General features: G+C 43.6%; 1 protein-coding gene across 1 annotated transcript in view; it reads right to left on the bottom strand.

Annotated features, from left to right (window-relative positions):
• The window catches only part of HYDIN (HYDIN axonemal central pair apparatus protein), a 2443906-nt gene that overhangs the window by 382888 nt on the left and 2044341 nt on the right, over nucleotides 1-16677 (bottom strand). The window contains exon 88 of the mRNA XM_030205004.1: nucleotides 11248-11390. Coding sequence (XP_030060864.1) covers nucleotides 11248-11390 — 143 coding nt within the window. The remainder of the gene's footprint in view (nucleotides 1-11247; nucleotides 11391-16677) is intronic.

The following is a 16677-nucleotide window of genomic DNA, read 5'->3' as shown; positions in this document are numbered from 1 at the left end:
ATTACATATTTTAAACTCAAGCACTTACCAGCACTAAACATATACAGTGGTGGAAATAAGTATTTGATCCCTTGCTGATTTTGTAAGTTTGCCCACTGACAAAGACATGAGCAGCCCATAATTGAAGGGTAGGTTATTAGTAACAGTGAGAGATAGCACATCACAAATTAAATCCGGAAAATCACATTGTGGAAAGTATATGAATTTATTTGCATTCTGCAGAGGGAAATAAGTATTTAATCCCTCTGGCAAACAAGACCTAATACTTGGTGGCAAAACCCTTGTTGGCAAGCACAGCGGTCAGACATCTTCTGTAGTTGATGATGAGGTTTGCACACATGTCAGGAGGAATTTTGGTCCACTCCTCTTTGCAGATCATCTCTAAATCATTAAGAGTTCTGGGCTGTCGCTTGGCAACTCGCAGCTTCAGCTCCCTCCATAAGTTTTCAATGGGATTAAGGTCTGGTGACTGGCTAGGCCACTCCATGACCCTAATGTGCTTCTTCCTGAGCCACTCCTTTGTTGCCTTGGCTGTATGTTTTGGGTCATTGTCGTGCTGGAAGACCCAGCCACGACCCATTTTTAAGGCCCTGGCGGAGGGAAGGAGGTTGTCACTCAGAATTGTACGGTACATGGCCCCATCCATTCTCCCATTGATGCAGTGAAGTAGTCCTGTGCCCTTAGCAGAGAAACACCCCCAAAACATAACATTTCCACCTCCATGCTTGACAGTGGGGACGGTGTTCTTTGGGTCATAGGCAGCATTTCTCTTCCTCCAAACACGGCGAGTTGAGTTCATGCCAAAGAGCTCAATTTTTGTCTCATCTGACCACAGCACCTTCTCCCAATCACTCTCGGCATCATCCAGGTGTTCACTGGCAAGCTTCAGACGGGCCGTCACATGTGCCTTCCGGAGCAGGGGGACCTTGCGGGCACTGCAGGATTGCAATCCGTTATGTCGTAATGTGTTACCAATGGTTTTCGTGGTGACAGTGGTCCCAGCTGCCTTGAGATCATTGACAAGTTCCCCCCTTGTAGTTGTAGGCTGATTTCTAACCTTCCTCATGATCAAGGATACCCCACGAGGTGAGATTTTGCGTGGAGCCCCAGATCTTTGTCGATTGACAGTCATTTTGTACTTCTTCCATTTTCTTACTATGGCACCAACAGTTGTCTCCTTCTCGCCCAGCGTCTTACTGATGGTTTTGTAGCCCATTCCAGCCTTGTGCAGGTGTATGATCTTGTCCCTGACATCCTTAGACAGCTCCTTGCTCTTGGCCATTTTGTAGAGGTTAGAGTCTGACTGATTCACTGAGTCTGTGGACAGGTGTCTTTCATACAGGTGACCATTGCCGACAGCTGTCTGTCATGCAGGTAACGAGTTGATTTGGAGCATCTACCTGGTCTGTAGGGGCCAGATCTCTTACTGGTTGGTGGGGGATCAAATACTTATTTCCCTCTGCAGAATGCAAATAAATTCATATACTTTCCACAATGTGATTTTCCGGATTTAATTTGTGATGTGCTATCTCTCACTGTTACCAATAACCTACCCTTCAATTATGGGCTGCTCATGTCTTTGTCAGTGGGCAAACTTACAAAATCAGCAAGGGATCAAATACTTATTTCCACCACTGTACATGTTTGGAAACAGTTTTATTGTATTTAAAGATCACTCAATTAAACCTGCAGACATATCTGCTCTAAAGACAACCACTTAAGGGAAGTGACACTCATCAGATCCTGCAAAATGTTCTAAAACCTGTCTGATGTTATGACAAACTTAAATTATATTTAAGTTTTGATGTCACCTCAGTAAGGCCAACACACAGCAAAAAAAAAAAAAAAAAGCATTAACATGTGCAAAAACACACTCGGAGCAGCACTAACTCCCAGGACTAAAAGAGCAACAACTTTATCTGTGAAAAGCAGCACTATAAATTCACACTAGGCCCTAAAACTCCAATGCACCACCTAGTGAAAAAAACAGAACAAATGGGGCTGCTACAAGATCCCTACACAGACACTACATACTAACACAGTGATTTTCAACATTTTTCATCTTGTGGCACACTTACAAAGTGCAATAATTGACAAGGTACATAAGTACATAAGCATCGCCATGCTGGGACAGACCAAGGCTCCATCAAGCCCAGCACCCAGTCACCGACAGCGGCCAAAAGAACAAGCAATTTGTCCTGCCCATCCTAGAAATACTGTATTATTCCTTCATCCATTCAATAACATTCTATGGCTTTTTCCTCCAGCAAGCCGTCCAACCCTTTTTTGAAGTCCGCTAAGTTAACCGCCTTAACCACCTTTTCTGGCAGCAAATTCCAGAGTTTAACTATGCGTCGAGTGAAGAAAAATTTCCTCCGATTCATTTTCAATTTACCACACTGCAGCTTCATCACATGCCCCCTTGTCCTAGTATTTCTGGAAAGCGTAAACAGACACTCCACATCGACCCGTTCCATTCCACTCATTATCTTATAGACCTCTATCATATCTCCCCTCAGCTGCCTTTTCTCCAAGCTATTGCACACAATATTCGAGGTGCGGTCGCACCATGGAGCGATACAAAGCCATAATAATACCTAACATTCTATTTGCTTTCTTAGCCACCGCAGCACACTGAGCAGAAGGTTTCAACGTATCATCAACGACGACACCTAGATCCCTTTCTTGGTCCGTGACTCCTAACATGGAACCTTGCATGACGTAGCTATAATTCGGGTTCCTCTTTCCCACATACATCACTTTGCACTTGCTCACATTAAACGTCACCAGTCATTTAGACATCCAGTCTCCCAGTCTCGTAAGGTCCTCTTGTAATTTTTCACAATCCTCCCACGATTTAACGACTTTGAATAACTTTGTGTCATCAGCAAATTTAATTACCTCACTAGTTACTCCCATCTCTAGGTCATTTATAAATATGTTAAAAAGCAGCGGTCCCAGTACAGACCCTGGGGAACCCCACTAACTACCCTTCTCCATTGAGAATACTGACCATTTAACCCTACTCTCTGTTTTCTATCTTTTAACCAGTTTTGAATCCACAATAGAACACTACCTCCTATCCCATGACTCTCCAATTTCCTCAGGAGTCTTTCATGAGGTACTTTGTCAAACGCCTTCTGAACATCCAGATACACAATATCAACTGGCTCACCTTTATCCACATGTTTGTTCACCCCTTCAAAGAAATGTAGTAGATTGGTGAGGTAAGATTTCCCTTCACTAAATCCATATTGACTTTGTCTCATTAATCCATGCTTTTGAATATGCTCTCTAATTTTGTTCTTAATAATAGTCTCTACCATTTTGCCCCGCACTGACGTCTGACTCACCGGTCTATAATTTCCCGGATCTCCTCTGGAACCTTTTTAAAAAATGGGTGCTATATTGGCCACCCTCCAGTCTTCCTGTACCACACTCGATTTTAAGGATAAATTACATATTTCTAACAATAGCTCTGCAAGCTCATTTTTAAGTTCATCAGTACTCTGGGATGAATACCATCCGGTCCAGGAGATTTGTTACTCTTCAGTTTGTAGAACAGTCCCATTATATCCTCCAGGTTTACAGAGAATTCATTAAGTTTCTCCGACTCATCAGCTGTGAATACCATTTCCGGCACCTGTATCACTCCCAAATCTTCCTCGGTGAAGACCGAAGCAAAGAATTCATTTAATCTCTCCGCTACGGCTTTGTCTTCCTTGATTGCCCCTTTTACTCCTTGGTCATCTAGCAGTCCAACTGATTCTTTTGCTGGCTTCCTGCTTTTAATATACTTAAAAATTTTTTTACTATGTGTTTTTGCCTCCAACGCAACCTTTTTTTCGAAGTCCCTCTTACCGTTCCTTATCAGTGCTTTGCATTTGACTTGACATTCCTTATGCTGTTTCTTATTATTTTCAGTCGGTTCCTTCTTCCATTTTCTGAAGAATTTTCTTTTAGCTCTAATAGCTTCCTTCACCTCACTTTTTAACCACGCCGGCTGTCGTTTGGTCTTCTGTCCTCCTTTTTTAATATGCAGAATATATTTGGCCTGGGCTTCCAGGATGGTGTTTTTGAACAGCATCCACGCCTGATGTAAATTTTTGACCCTCGCAGTCGCTCCTCTAAGTTTCTCTTTTCACTATTCTTCTCATTTTACCATAGTCTCCTTTTTTAAAGTTAAACGCTAACGTATTTGATTTCCTATGTATACTTACTTCAAAGCTAATATCAAAAACGATCATATTATGATCACTGTTATCAAGCAGCCCCAGCACCATTACCTCCCACACCAGATCATGCACTCCACTAAGGATTAGGTCTAGAATTTTTCCTTCTTTCGTCGGCTCCTGTACCAGCTGCTCCATAAAGCTGTCCTTGATTTCTTCAAGGAATTTTACCTCCCTAGTGTGTCCCGATGAAATCACCCATTATTATTGTGTTGCCCAGTTTGTTTGCGTCCTTAATTTCCTTTAACATTTCTGCATCCATCTGTTCATCCTGGCCAGGCGGACGGTAGTACACTCTTATCACTATCCTTTTCCCCTTTACACATGCAATTTCAATCCACAGTGATTCCAAGAAGTGTTTTGTTTCCTGCAGAATTTTCAATCTATTTGATTCAAGGCTCTCGTTAATATACAATGCTACCCCTCCACCAATTCGATCCACCCTATCACTACGATATAATTTGTACCCCAGTACGACAGTGTCCCACTGGTTATCCTCCTTCCACCAGGTCTCAGAGATGCCTATTATATCTAATTTTTCATTTAGTGCAATATATTCTAACTCTCCCACCTTATTTCTTAGGCTTCTGGCATTTGCATACATTTCAAACTATGTTTGTTGTTCATATTTACATCATGCTCAGTACTTGACAGTATTAATTTGCAATCTTTTGTCTGATTTTTATTTTTATTTAAGGACACCTGATCTACTACAGTCTCTTTTGCAACCTTGCTATCAGGATACCCTATCTTCCCTGTTTTGGTGATATCTTTGAAAGATACCTTATCCCGAACCATGTACTTTTGAGCGACTGTTGGCCTTCCCCCCATTTCTAGTTTAAAAGCTGCTCTATCTCCTTTTTAAATGCCGATGCCAGCAGCCTGGTTCCACCCTGGTTAAGGTGGAGCCCATCCTTTCAGAATAGGCTCCCCCTTCCCCAGAATGTTGCCCAGTTCCTAACAAATCTAAAACCCTCCTCCCTGGATCCTGCAGTGCCTGCTAGATTCTATCTGTTAATGCTGTGGTACAAAGTTTTTAAAACTAAGTGGAAAAGACTATGGAGATTAGTTGATAAAATTTGCGTTTTATATTTTTATTTTGCCTAACACTAACCTACAATTCCTCCTTTAAACCCCAATCTTTAAGTTCCCAAAGCACAAAGCAAAATAACGTTCACTTACCAGAGAAATGTTCTCTTCTCGTGGAACTTCTCAGAAAAAAAAAGTATTAAGGTTGTATTTAAAAAAGTATAAAGGTTGTATTTAAAATTCAATAATCAAAATTTTTAACACCATCTGGCATTTTCGAAAGAGAAGGGCGCTCATCTTCCGACACAAATTGGGAGATGGGCGTCCTTCTCTCAGGGTCGCCCAAATCGGAATAATCGAAAGCCGATTTTGGCCGTCCTCAACTGCTTTCCGTCGCAGGGACGACCAAAGTTCCCGGGGGCGTGTCGGCAGCGTACTGAAGGCGGGACGAGGGCGTGCTTAAGAGATGGGTGTCCTCGGCTGATAATGGAAAAAAAAAGGTCGTCCCTGACGAGCCTTTGGCCGACTTGGTCCATCTTTTTTCACGACCAAGCTTCAAAAAGGAGCACGAACTGACCAGATGACCACCGGAGGGAATCGGGGATGACCTCCCCTGACTCCCCCAGTGGTGACTAACCCCCTCCCACCCTGAAAAAAACAACTTTAAAAACTTTTTTTTGCCAGCCTGAAATGTCATACTCAGGTCCATCGCAGCAGTATGAAGGTCCCTGGGAGGGGAGGTATGTGTGTGTCAGCGGAGGCATAGCGAAGGCGTGGACGTCCTTTTTTCAAACATTTTGGACGTCCTGAACTGCCTCCCCCCTAACAGGGACGGCCAAATTTCAAAGGAGTGGAGTGGAATGTAGGAGTGGAGGCGTGGCCCCCCTTCAATCTGTTCAGAACTCTGCTGCACATCTTATATTCTGCCTGAACCGATATACTCATATCACCCCTCTTCTCAGGTCACTTCACTGGCTTCCAATCAGATACCGCATACAGTTCAAGCTTCTCCTTCTTACCTACAAATGCACTCAGTCTGCAGCCCCTCATTACCTCTCTACCCTCATTTCCCCTTACATTCCCGCCCGTAACCTCCGCTCATACTCCATTCACCTTTTTTCCAGGCCTCCCTGCATACACTCCATCTATCTTTTTTCTAGCCCCCATCCCTGCACCCACATTCCATCCATGTTTTCCAGCCCCTCTCCCTGCACCTGCACTCCAGCACCCTCCCTGCACTCACACCCCATTCACCTTTTTTCCAGCCCCCCCCCCCCGTAAACACACACCATCCATATTTTTCCAGCCCTCTTCCCTGCACCTACACTTTATTCACCTTTTTATTCCATCATCTCCCTTCTGTATCCCCATCCCTCCTCTTTTCCAGCATTGCCCCTCTGAGTCCTTACCCCCCAGCATGAATAACTGCCCTCCTGTGTCCTATTCCCCTACGTCTGGCACTGTCACTCTGTGCCCATATCCCCCTTATCCAGCATTTGCCTTTCTGTATCCCTATTACCCCCTTCATGTCCAGCATTGCCTCTCTGTATCTCCCCAGCCATGTCTAGCATTGCCTCCTGTGTCCCTCCTCCCTGACTCAAGTACTGTCCATGTGTGCCCCTCTCCCCCGTCCAGCATTGCCCTTGGTTCCCTCTCCCTCCTTAACCCTATCTATGTCCAGTATTGCTCCTCTGTGTCCTTCTCCTCCCAGTATGTCTGTGTACCTATCCCTCTCCCCCAGTGTCCACCCTCCACATCAAGTATTGCCCCTGTGTGTCCCTTTTCCACTCTCTATGTTTCCACATAAGCAGGACGCAGTAAATGGAAAGCTCTGGTGCCAGCCAGAGGTAGCTTGCCTTAATCACTGCTGCTGCTGGCAATATGTCTGGAGGAAGCAAGTGGTGGTGGGGGGAGGATGGGAGAGCAAGAGGTTGGATCTGGGAAGATGGGGGGAGGGTGGGGAGGGACAGACAGATGCTGGCACTTGATTCAGGATTAAATTTACCAATCGGAAATTGAGCAGTTGGGCTCCCTTTTGTCCAGTGGCCATGGCTGCACTATTGCTGGGTGGGTCTGACTCAAAATGGATGGACCCAGGCTCACCTGTGGCTGTGCCCCTGCTACACTAAGTGGTGACATCATTGATGGAGCCAATATGCTGGAATTCTATCCTAGCTAATGACAAGATTTGAGCATGTGCCAGGCATGCATGGGAGTTCCTGCACTAGAGGAACCAGTGAGGTCAGTTTACCTTATCTGTGTGCCAAGATGATCACAGCTCTCTCCTCTCCTGTCAGAAGAAACTCACAAAACAACAACAAAGCAAAACAAAATGAGAAGGCAACTCAAAAGATGTCATGTCCCCTACCTCAACGCAAGCGGCGTCCTCGGGCTGCATGGGGTCCCATCGACACACACACTTGAGTAGCACTGCCTGAGCCATGTGTGTGTGTAGTCCTCTCTGGGTTTGTTCAGAGAGCGGTGGTTGCAGGCTCCTTAATTGCTTTGATTCCATGCACCTGTTTCTGCTCTCTCTCTCTGCCTGGCTTCCAAGCTCCTTGATTGCTTTGCTTCCACCCACCTGGGTCTGCTCTTCCTCTGCCTGGCTTCCTTTGCTTCTCTCCTATTGGTCTTCTGGTTCCTCCTTCCCCTGCTCTTGTCCTATGAATGTGCCCCTTCTCCCTGCTGATGTCAAACGCCAGCACTTTATCAGCTGAGCTCTCCCTGGACTCCAAGCTTTGGCTTCTACTTTGGTAGGTGTTTCTAACTCTGTAGTCTGCTTCTTATCTACTGGTCCCTCGTTGCTGACTGTGCCTGTACCTGGATTACTCTTCTGCCTGCCGCCTGCCTACTGACTTTCGCCTGCATCTGGATTACTCTCTTGCTTGCCGCCTGCTTACTGACTTTCGCCTGTACCTGGATTACTCTCTTGCCTGCCGCCTGCCTACTCACTTTCGCCTGTACCTGGATTACTCTCTTGCCTGCCGCCTGCCTACTGACTTTCGCCTGTACCTGGATTACTCTCTTGACCTGCTGCCTGCCTGGTCGATACATTCATCACCCCGCTTCCAGCTCCGTCCCATAAATCCTGCAGGCCACCCGCACCTAGGGGACCAAACTCTGGGGAACGGCGGTCAGCGCAGATGAAACCCGGGGTTGTCCAGCCACCAAGCATAACCTGATCCGAGTACCGGGCTCAGCAGCGCTCTACTTGGTACAAGAACTCACAAGTCTGACAAAAGAGCTTGGTTTCCAGCATTCACCCATTATTCCTGGGGGGCGGGGGAGTGGGGGTGGAAAAAACACCCATGATGGAGACTACAGCATGGGCTCCAGATAAGGAAAACACCACCTCACTATCTGCACGGGAAGCATTTGTGCAGGAATAAGCAGAGGGCTACTCCTACTCTTGTTTCCTCCAGAAACTTTCAAAGGCCCTACAGTTTTCCTTCACTCACACACTTGCAGAAATGCATGACTTTGAGTCCATTCTTATGTTCTGCAGTGCCAAAAAGGAAGTAATCGCACTACCAATCCATCAGCTCTTTCAAGACCTGCCATTCTCCATATGGCAATTGCCTTTACCAGGAGATGCAATCTCCCAACACCTGGAGCTCAAATATAAAAGGTCCCAAGAAACAAAAAGCAGATGATCTGCAAGATCCAATATGAAGAAAACAAAGAGCAGATCACCGAAGAAAGTCCATAAAATTGTTTATTCACCACAACTTTCAGTTAAAAAACCTAATAGCCTGACATGGTTGTGTTTCGCCCACACAAGGGCTGTCAGGGACATAACAAGAAGTGTGTTGGCTGCTCTACCTACTTGGTAAAGAACACTGTTGCCAAAGGCATTACTCTCCAAGTTTCAGGCAGTGTTGTGTTTTTAGGGTTTTTAACTGAAAGTTGTAGTGAATAAACACATTTATAGACTTTCTTCAGTGATCTTCTTTTTGTTTGCGTCACTCAAATATAAAATATATAGTGCTCCGGGTCACACCCACACACAGCTACCACACCAGTCAGTGTTAACTAAGGAAGGGGTCCTTTTACTAAGATGTGCTGAAAAATGGTCTGCGCTGTTGTAGACGCATGTATTGGATGCGCGCAGGTCCATTTTTCTGTGTACCTGCAAAAAAGGCCTCTTTTTTTTTTGGCCTAAAATGGACGTGCGGCAAAATGAAAATTAGAATGCATCCATTTTGGGCCTGAGACCTTACCGCCACCCACTGACTTAGCGGTAAGGTCTCAAGCGTTAACTGGGCAGTAATTGTCAGCGCGCGTACAATGCCGATTACCGCCCGGTTAGCGTCGTGTGCCAGAAAATAAAATATATTTTCTGGCATGCGTACTGGACGCATGTAAAAAATTAAATTACCACCCAGGCACATTGTACCGGTCGGTATTTTCAAATTGGGGTGCGTTGGGTGCGCGTAGATGCCTACACGGTTTAGTTAAAGGGCCCTGAAGTCTTTAATAAATCCACGTCTTCCACACTTCAACTGAGACTATGCTACTTGACTGAATGGGCTGGACAGCCTACCAGAACTCCATGCTCACTCTCAAAACCACTGCATATCATGAAACGCCCATTTTCCCACCCATAATCATGGCCCATTTTGCCTGCGCACGTTAGGAGTTCCTCGCACATCGTTACAGAATACGTTTAGTGAGTTGTGTGCATAAATTCTAATCAGTGTCAATTAGTGTTCATTATTGCTTGTTAAGTGCTGCTATCAGCACTCATTAACTTGTTAAGATTCGCTCATTGCTATAGAATCCATGCCAATTTCGACATGGATCTCTAGGTATGCTATATAGAATCCGATGGAAAATGGTGGAACTCTCTTCCAGGAGAAATATGACATAATGACAACTACCTGTCCTTCCGCAAATCCCTAAAAACTTTCCTGTTCATAATGTTTTTATCTCAAGATACTAATCAATTTCAGTATTTTCTACTGACTATCGTAATACTGCACTAGTCGTTAAATTGTTCTCTTGCTTTGTAATCTTCAAATCTCACTCACTGTAATTCAATTTTTGTAATATATGTAAGCCACATTGAACTAAAATTATTTTTGAATAATATGGGATATAAGAACCAATAAATAAATAAAATGACCTCTGTAACTGGTAAGATTAACCACATAGTGCAAAGTGATGTCTGTTCAACTTTTAGCCACACCCCAGCAGCATATCTCTCACCCCTTCTTTACTTAGGGACCATTTTACTAAGCTGCATTAGGCACTAACGTATGCCTATCATTGAAAAAATGGCTAATGCAGGATGCTCTAAAGCATGTCAGGGGCAGAGAATGGGCATAGATGTGCTGATCAGCTAGCACACTGACCTTAAGTCATGCTAATTGGTTAGTGCATCCATAACAGAGGCAGTGAGTGTTCCTGTGGTAACTGTTTTAATGACTGTGGGGTAATGCTAACATTAGCACATGACCATAAATGAAACAAATAGAAAAAAGCTCTTTTTGATGGCCACACTAGAAATAGGCTTAGCATGTGGGAAAGGACCATGTATGGACACGCTAAGCCTATTTCTTAGTGCAGCTTAGTAAATGGGATCCTTAGCTAGTTACATTTTAACAGAGAAACTCACTGTCTGGTTACAATTTAAAGAGGTCTTTTACAAAGGCGTGGTAGCGTTTTTAGTGTGCGCCTTTGTAAAAGGCCTTCTAAGTGATCATCAGCCTGAAAAAAATACAAACAACTTGTTTGGCTAAATCCATATCTCACTGTTGTTAGAGAGAGAGAAAATGGCCTAGCATGTCAGAGGACAGGATGTGTGTGTGGGTGTGGGAAATCATGAGAAAGATGGCAGCCTTTTTGTGTTATACTTTCCAGTTCAATCACTGACATTATGAATTGTTCACACTAAAAAGAACTTACCATTTATCATACTTTTGGCTAGCAGCAAATATACTAATAGGTCTACTGCCCATATTAGACAAAGAGCCTATCTGTATACCTGTGGGTGGAAGCGCAGAGGAGCTTCAGCAGGCCATTCAAACCTCATTGCATATTCTCGATTGTGATTGGTCATTGTGAAAGTCACATCATAAGCTTTGCCAACATGACAGTCACCAAGCTGAAAATGATCCATACGAGTAGCTAGATAAAGAAATGAGTGCCATTAATAAAGATACATAACATAGCACAGAAGTACAGCACACTCACACACTGTGCAAATGCCAAATCTCTGCATAGGAAACCTAGCAGATTGACACTTTCAAATGTTTATTACATAAACTACAGCACTTAGAGGTGAAATATTGCTAAGATCAGTTAATAAAATATCGTAATTCTCTATACCAACACTGCCAGGAAACATTCTTCAAAGAATGTAAATCTAGTACACCTGCAGAGGTTCCAACTAGATCTTAGCTATATTTCATCCTTTGTTTTGTTACCCTTGATGGAGCCATTTGGGAGAAACTCAGTCATGCTGGGTTTTGACTTTTAATTCACCTCTGAAGTATTGTAATTTATGTAATAAACACTTGAAAGTTTTCCTCTGTTCTTGTGGTTGTGGTATCGATCTGTTGTGGTTTCCTGTGCCTTGACTCTTGCAAATCTCAGCCTCTCCTGGTTGCCAATGCCAAATCTCTTACATACTGGGCTCAATAAACTTGTATAACTCTATAAATGGCACTACTATAAATGAGAAATACCCCAATGTGTGACTAGGGATAGAGTTCATGCAAAAATTAAAAACTGCACTTAATATGGGAGATAAACACACATACATATAAGCAGGGCTTTTTTTGAGGGGGTACTTGGGGGTACTGAGTACCGGTACCTTTTCCATTGTCTGCTAAAATTGACTCATGGACCCCAAGTTTTATTGACAGAGCTCAGGTTCTACACACCAATTCTGCCTTGTCATAGATTCTGTGACTGCTTGCAGGGGGCCTGGCTATTGTGGGGTGGGTCCCTCAGTGATCACCTCACCCCTGATGGGCGGCCTAGCATTTGAGTACCAGCACCTTTTTTGCTAGTAAAAAAGCACTGCATATACGCAGTTACAATAAAGTATATGTAGGGAAGGCCATTGTTCAGTTTCAAATAAGGATATCTGAATAGCGGAGATGCTTCAAGGAACCAAAGAAAAGAAACACTGTTAATAGAATACTGTGTGCAACAGGTACATGCATCAAGCTTTATTTTAGAACTAATCCCAATATTCTTGATGATAAGAAATCATGGTAAATGATTGACTCATCTTGAACAAAAGTGGATCTACAGGCTAAACAGTTTGGCTGCCGATAGGTTTAAATGCTTATAATAGAATATTTGTTTGTAATTGACTGCAATGCAAAATCATATTATGGTATTAATGACCTGTTGAAATTGATATATGCAGAAACATAACTGCACACCAGCTGGAAGCCGAAAAACAAAAGCATGGGGAAGGTAACCTGCCTCCAAATTATGTGTATAATGCCAATAACAAAGGTATGGAGAAAGCACTATAAGGATGATCTGGAAGTGTATTGGGTATGGATGGAGAAAGCTGTCAAAGCACCCATGGCCCAATATTCAGCCGGCAGCACTTTTGCTGTCCGCCGCCAGTGTTAAACCCGAATATTTAATGCCGGGCCATTTCTAGTAACCGGCATTGAATATCCAGGTTTTTATAACCACTAAAAAATTAACCGGTTATTTTGATAGTCAGTGCTACAGCAAGAAAAGCACCATTGTCCAATACGTGGGACAATGATCTTTAATTGTACAACGTACATTATCACATAATGACTCGACATGGGCCGTGTTGTGGCGCTGTGCACCTGCCTCAGAGGTCGTATGTGTTAGGGATGTGAAACCAAAACTTTCATGCCAAATGGCACACAAATGTAATCTCTATCCTCCAAGTTTGCTGTTATCAAACGCAGCGTGCCTGAATTTATTAAATTAAAAGTGGCATGTTTGAATTTCACAGGACTGAGCATATTTATTCTTTGATGTTATTTTGTGCAGCTCTGTATAAAGAATAAAATGCCATCTTTCATACTTCATACCTATGGATAGAACCCCCCCTCCCCCACAAAAAAAAGTCTCCTCTGAAGAGTATTGTCTAGTTTCTTCCTCTAAAATTTCAGACTTTAATCTCTTTCCAGTGACTATTTATTTGAGGTCCACTTTTTCAATTTTGAACTCTTAGCTGGGCTCTGTGAATTATAACTTATCTTTTCAGATAGCTCTCATCCAGGGCTATGTTAAAAAAAATGATGCTCTAGCTTAAATTTGATTTTTACATGTACAGTATTATCACAGTTTACAAAATGCCAAAGGACTTTAAAGAAAATTCCTCTAAGACGACATCTGAGTTTTATGATGTTCTATTGTTTAAAAAAACCCTCATGTTTGTATGTCCAGTGGTTATGGTTCTAGTGGGGAGCCATACAATTTGGAAGGGGGGGTGTTCAAGTATATTATAGTCTTGTGTACTGTGCAGACTATGATAACACTATGGGAGTGACCCAAATACTACCAAAAACAAATGCACGAAAGTTTCAAGTTTCAAATTTATTTGGTATATGGGCTGGCATATAAGAAAAATTATCTAAGTGGTTCCCATAAAATTAAACAAAAAATAAAACAAAATATTCTTAGAAAAAGAAATGTATATTTTCTCATGCATTCTCACTATTCATGATGTATTGTAAGCCACATTGAGCCTGCAAAGAGGTGGGAAAATGTGGGATACAAACGCATAAAATAAAAAATAAAGTTTACAAATTTCTAAAGGATAGAGCGAAAAGTTTTTCTGTTCACCTAGATTTCTGTTCAGTTCTCTCTGCTTTCCTTACCACTTAATCTAATAGAACCAATATAAGTCATCCCATTTAAATGAAATTAAAATAGATACTTAGGGGCCCTAATGTGAGAAAACAGCACTACTGCCGGGTGCACCCAGGTGCCCTACGTTATTTCTGCTCTTGCCACACACAGTTTCCTGAGCTACAAAATAAAAATTATTTTCTAGTGCGGGGGGGGGGGGGGGGGGGCAGGAAATAGGTGTGCCCAGAGGTAATCAGGCAGCACACGGTTATTGCCACGTGCTGCCTGATTTTTTTTAAATCTTTTTTATTGTTAACAAGTACAGCAATAACAAATCCAATTCACATTCTTAGCAGGCTATAAAGTATGGAACATTAACATAGCATCATCATAAACTTTAACATCATCAAACATTATCACAGAGCCAAACTCGATGCTCTACCTGTCTTTTAACTAATAAGAAAATAAAGAAAACCAAAGATCCCCCCCCTTCCCCTGCCCATTTACCCCTCCCTCCCGGCGTCTGGTAAATATACAATAGAAGCAGACGTGGTGGCCGAAGGCGCAGCAGGTAATCGCTCCAAACACCGCTTCCATAAGCCACTAAATCCTCAGGAGGACCTTCGGGCCAAAGCGGCACTCCTACGGCCCTCCCAGTCCGCCATCTGGCGCATATGGCCATACCATTGTTCTATGGGTGGAACAAGTTGGCTCATCCAGTATTGCAGGATTATCTTTTTTTGCCAAGAGCAATGCTAACAAAACATATTTACACTGGTTTCTGTAAAGACCCTGACCCTGCAACTCATTATGAGAGCCCATCAGCAGAATCCCATAAGACCATTCATAGGAGCCTGCCAAAACCTCCTCCAAAACAGTCAAAGCTTTGGGCCAGTAATCCCTGAGCATGACACATTCAAGAAATTGATGAACTAAGGACCCGCGCCCCGCACTACACCTATCACATATATCCGTCTTCCACAGAACCATGGATTTACCCCTGCTTTTAGTGATATAAGCATTATGTACTATTTTAAACTGGATCTCATGAAGGCCCACATTAGGCATGACCCAAAAAGCTAGGCCAAAGCACTGGGATAACTCCTGCTCCGAGATTTCCACCCCTAAACTTGCACTCCACTCCATCGCCTGCTGCCAGAAAAAAGGTGAAGGTCTGTACTCCCTCCCCGTTCTATACCAGAGGGAGAGCGAGTTCTGGGTGGCAGGCACTTGCAAAAACATGTTGTCTAAAGCCGTGAAAGAAGCAAGACCACCATCCCGCCCCTTCAAAGAGGCTAGATAATGTCCAAGTTGTAAAAAGGAATAAAAGTATCTTTGTGGTATGTTCCAGGCAGCCTGACATTGCGAAAAGGTAGGGCACTGTTCCTGTTTCACCACTTGCATATACCTGCAGCCCCCTTTCAACCAACACCTAAAAGGAGACCCAGTCTGGCTAGCGGCAAAGTCCGGGTTCTGCAACATCTCCAAAAATGGAGATGCTCCTTTCGCTCCCCCTGTTTTGGTTCTCCACCAATCCCATGCCTTCTTCAATGGGCGTGCGAGGGGAGAGACATAAGCTTTCTTGTTTCTGCAATGGAAAGCATTAAACACAGAAATAGATATGTCCGTGCTCTCCCATGCACCCTCAGGTGCAAATTTAAATTGTCCGGTGTGAAGCTCATGTACCCACCTTAAGACCGCTGCCACATTATACAGTTGAAGGTCAGGTAGACCTACCCCCCCTCTACTGTGATCCAGAATAAGTTTATTGTAGCCTATCCTTGCTCTGCGCACCCCCCACACAAAGGAAGATACTGTCCCCCGATAAACTAACTCATCCCTGTGAAGGACCCACAGGGGCATCATCTGCAAAGGGTACAATATCTTTGGGAGAAGAACCATCTTAACCAAGGCCACTCGGCCTAAGAAAGAGATAGAAAGATCCCGCCAGCGGTGACATAGGACCCTAATGGTCTCCAGCTTGTCCTGCACATTTTTCTTATACATAATACCCGCCTCTGGGTGGAGATAAATCCCTAAATATTTCAAGGGCCCTGTAGACCAAGCAAAGGGAAAGTCACACCAGTGTTTGCAACCACAATTTATCGAAAGCGCCATGGCTTCTGACTTTTCAAAATTAATTCTGAGCCCCAAGAAACTGCCAAACCTTTGTATTAAATTCACCAAGACACCTGTTGCAAAAAAAATCAGCATATCATTTGCGAAAAGATTGATTTTATATTCTTGTGACCACACCCGAATACCTTTCAGCTCTGTTGCTTGGCGAATATTGCAGGCCAGAGGTTCCAGCACAAGGACAAACAACTTAGGAGAAAGGGGACACCCCTGGCGCGTTCCCCGCTCCAGGCCAAACTTCTCAGTGAGAATCCCATTAATCAAAATCTGTGGGCTTTCTATACAAAGCCCTGACGCCCGATAAAAACTCTCCAAAGATACCAAATCTAATCCCACAGAACTTTGTCAAACGCCTTTTCGGCATCGAGGCTAGTGATAATTGCATCACCTAGTCTGCCCTTTTTCACATGCAGGGCCCTCAACACACGCAAAATGTTAGTGGAAGCATATCTGCCAGGTACAAAGCCCGTTTGATCCCCAT

Source organism: Microcaecilia unicolor, chromosome 5, assembly GCF_901765095.1.
Source record: "Microcaecilia unicolor chromosome 5, aMicUni1.1, whole genome shotgun sequence".
Classification (NCBI taxonomy): domain Eukaryota; kingdom Metazoa; phylum Chordata; class Amphibia; order Gymnophiona; family Siphonopidae; genus Microcaecilia; species Microcaecilia unicolor.
Note: the sequence above shows the minus strand (reverse complement) of the source record. Positions and strands in the feature narration are given on the sequence as shown.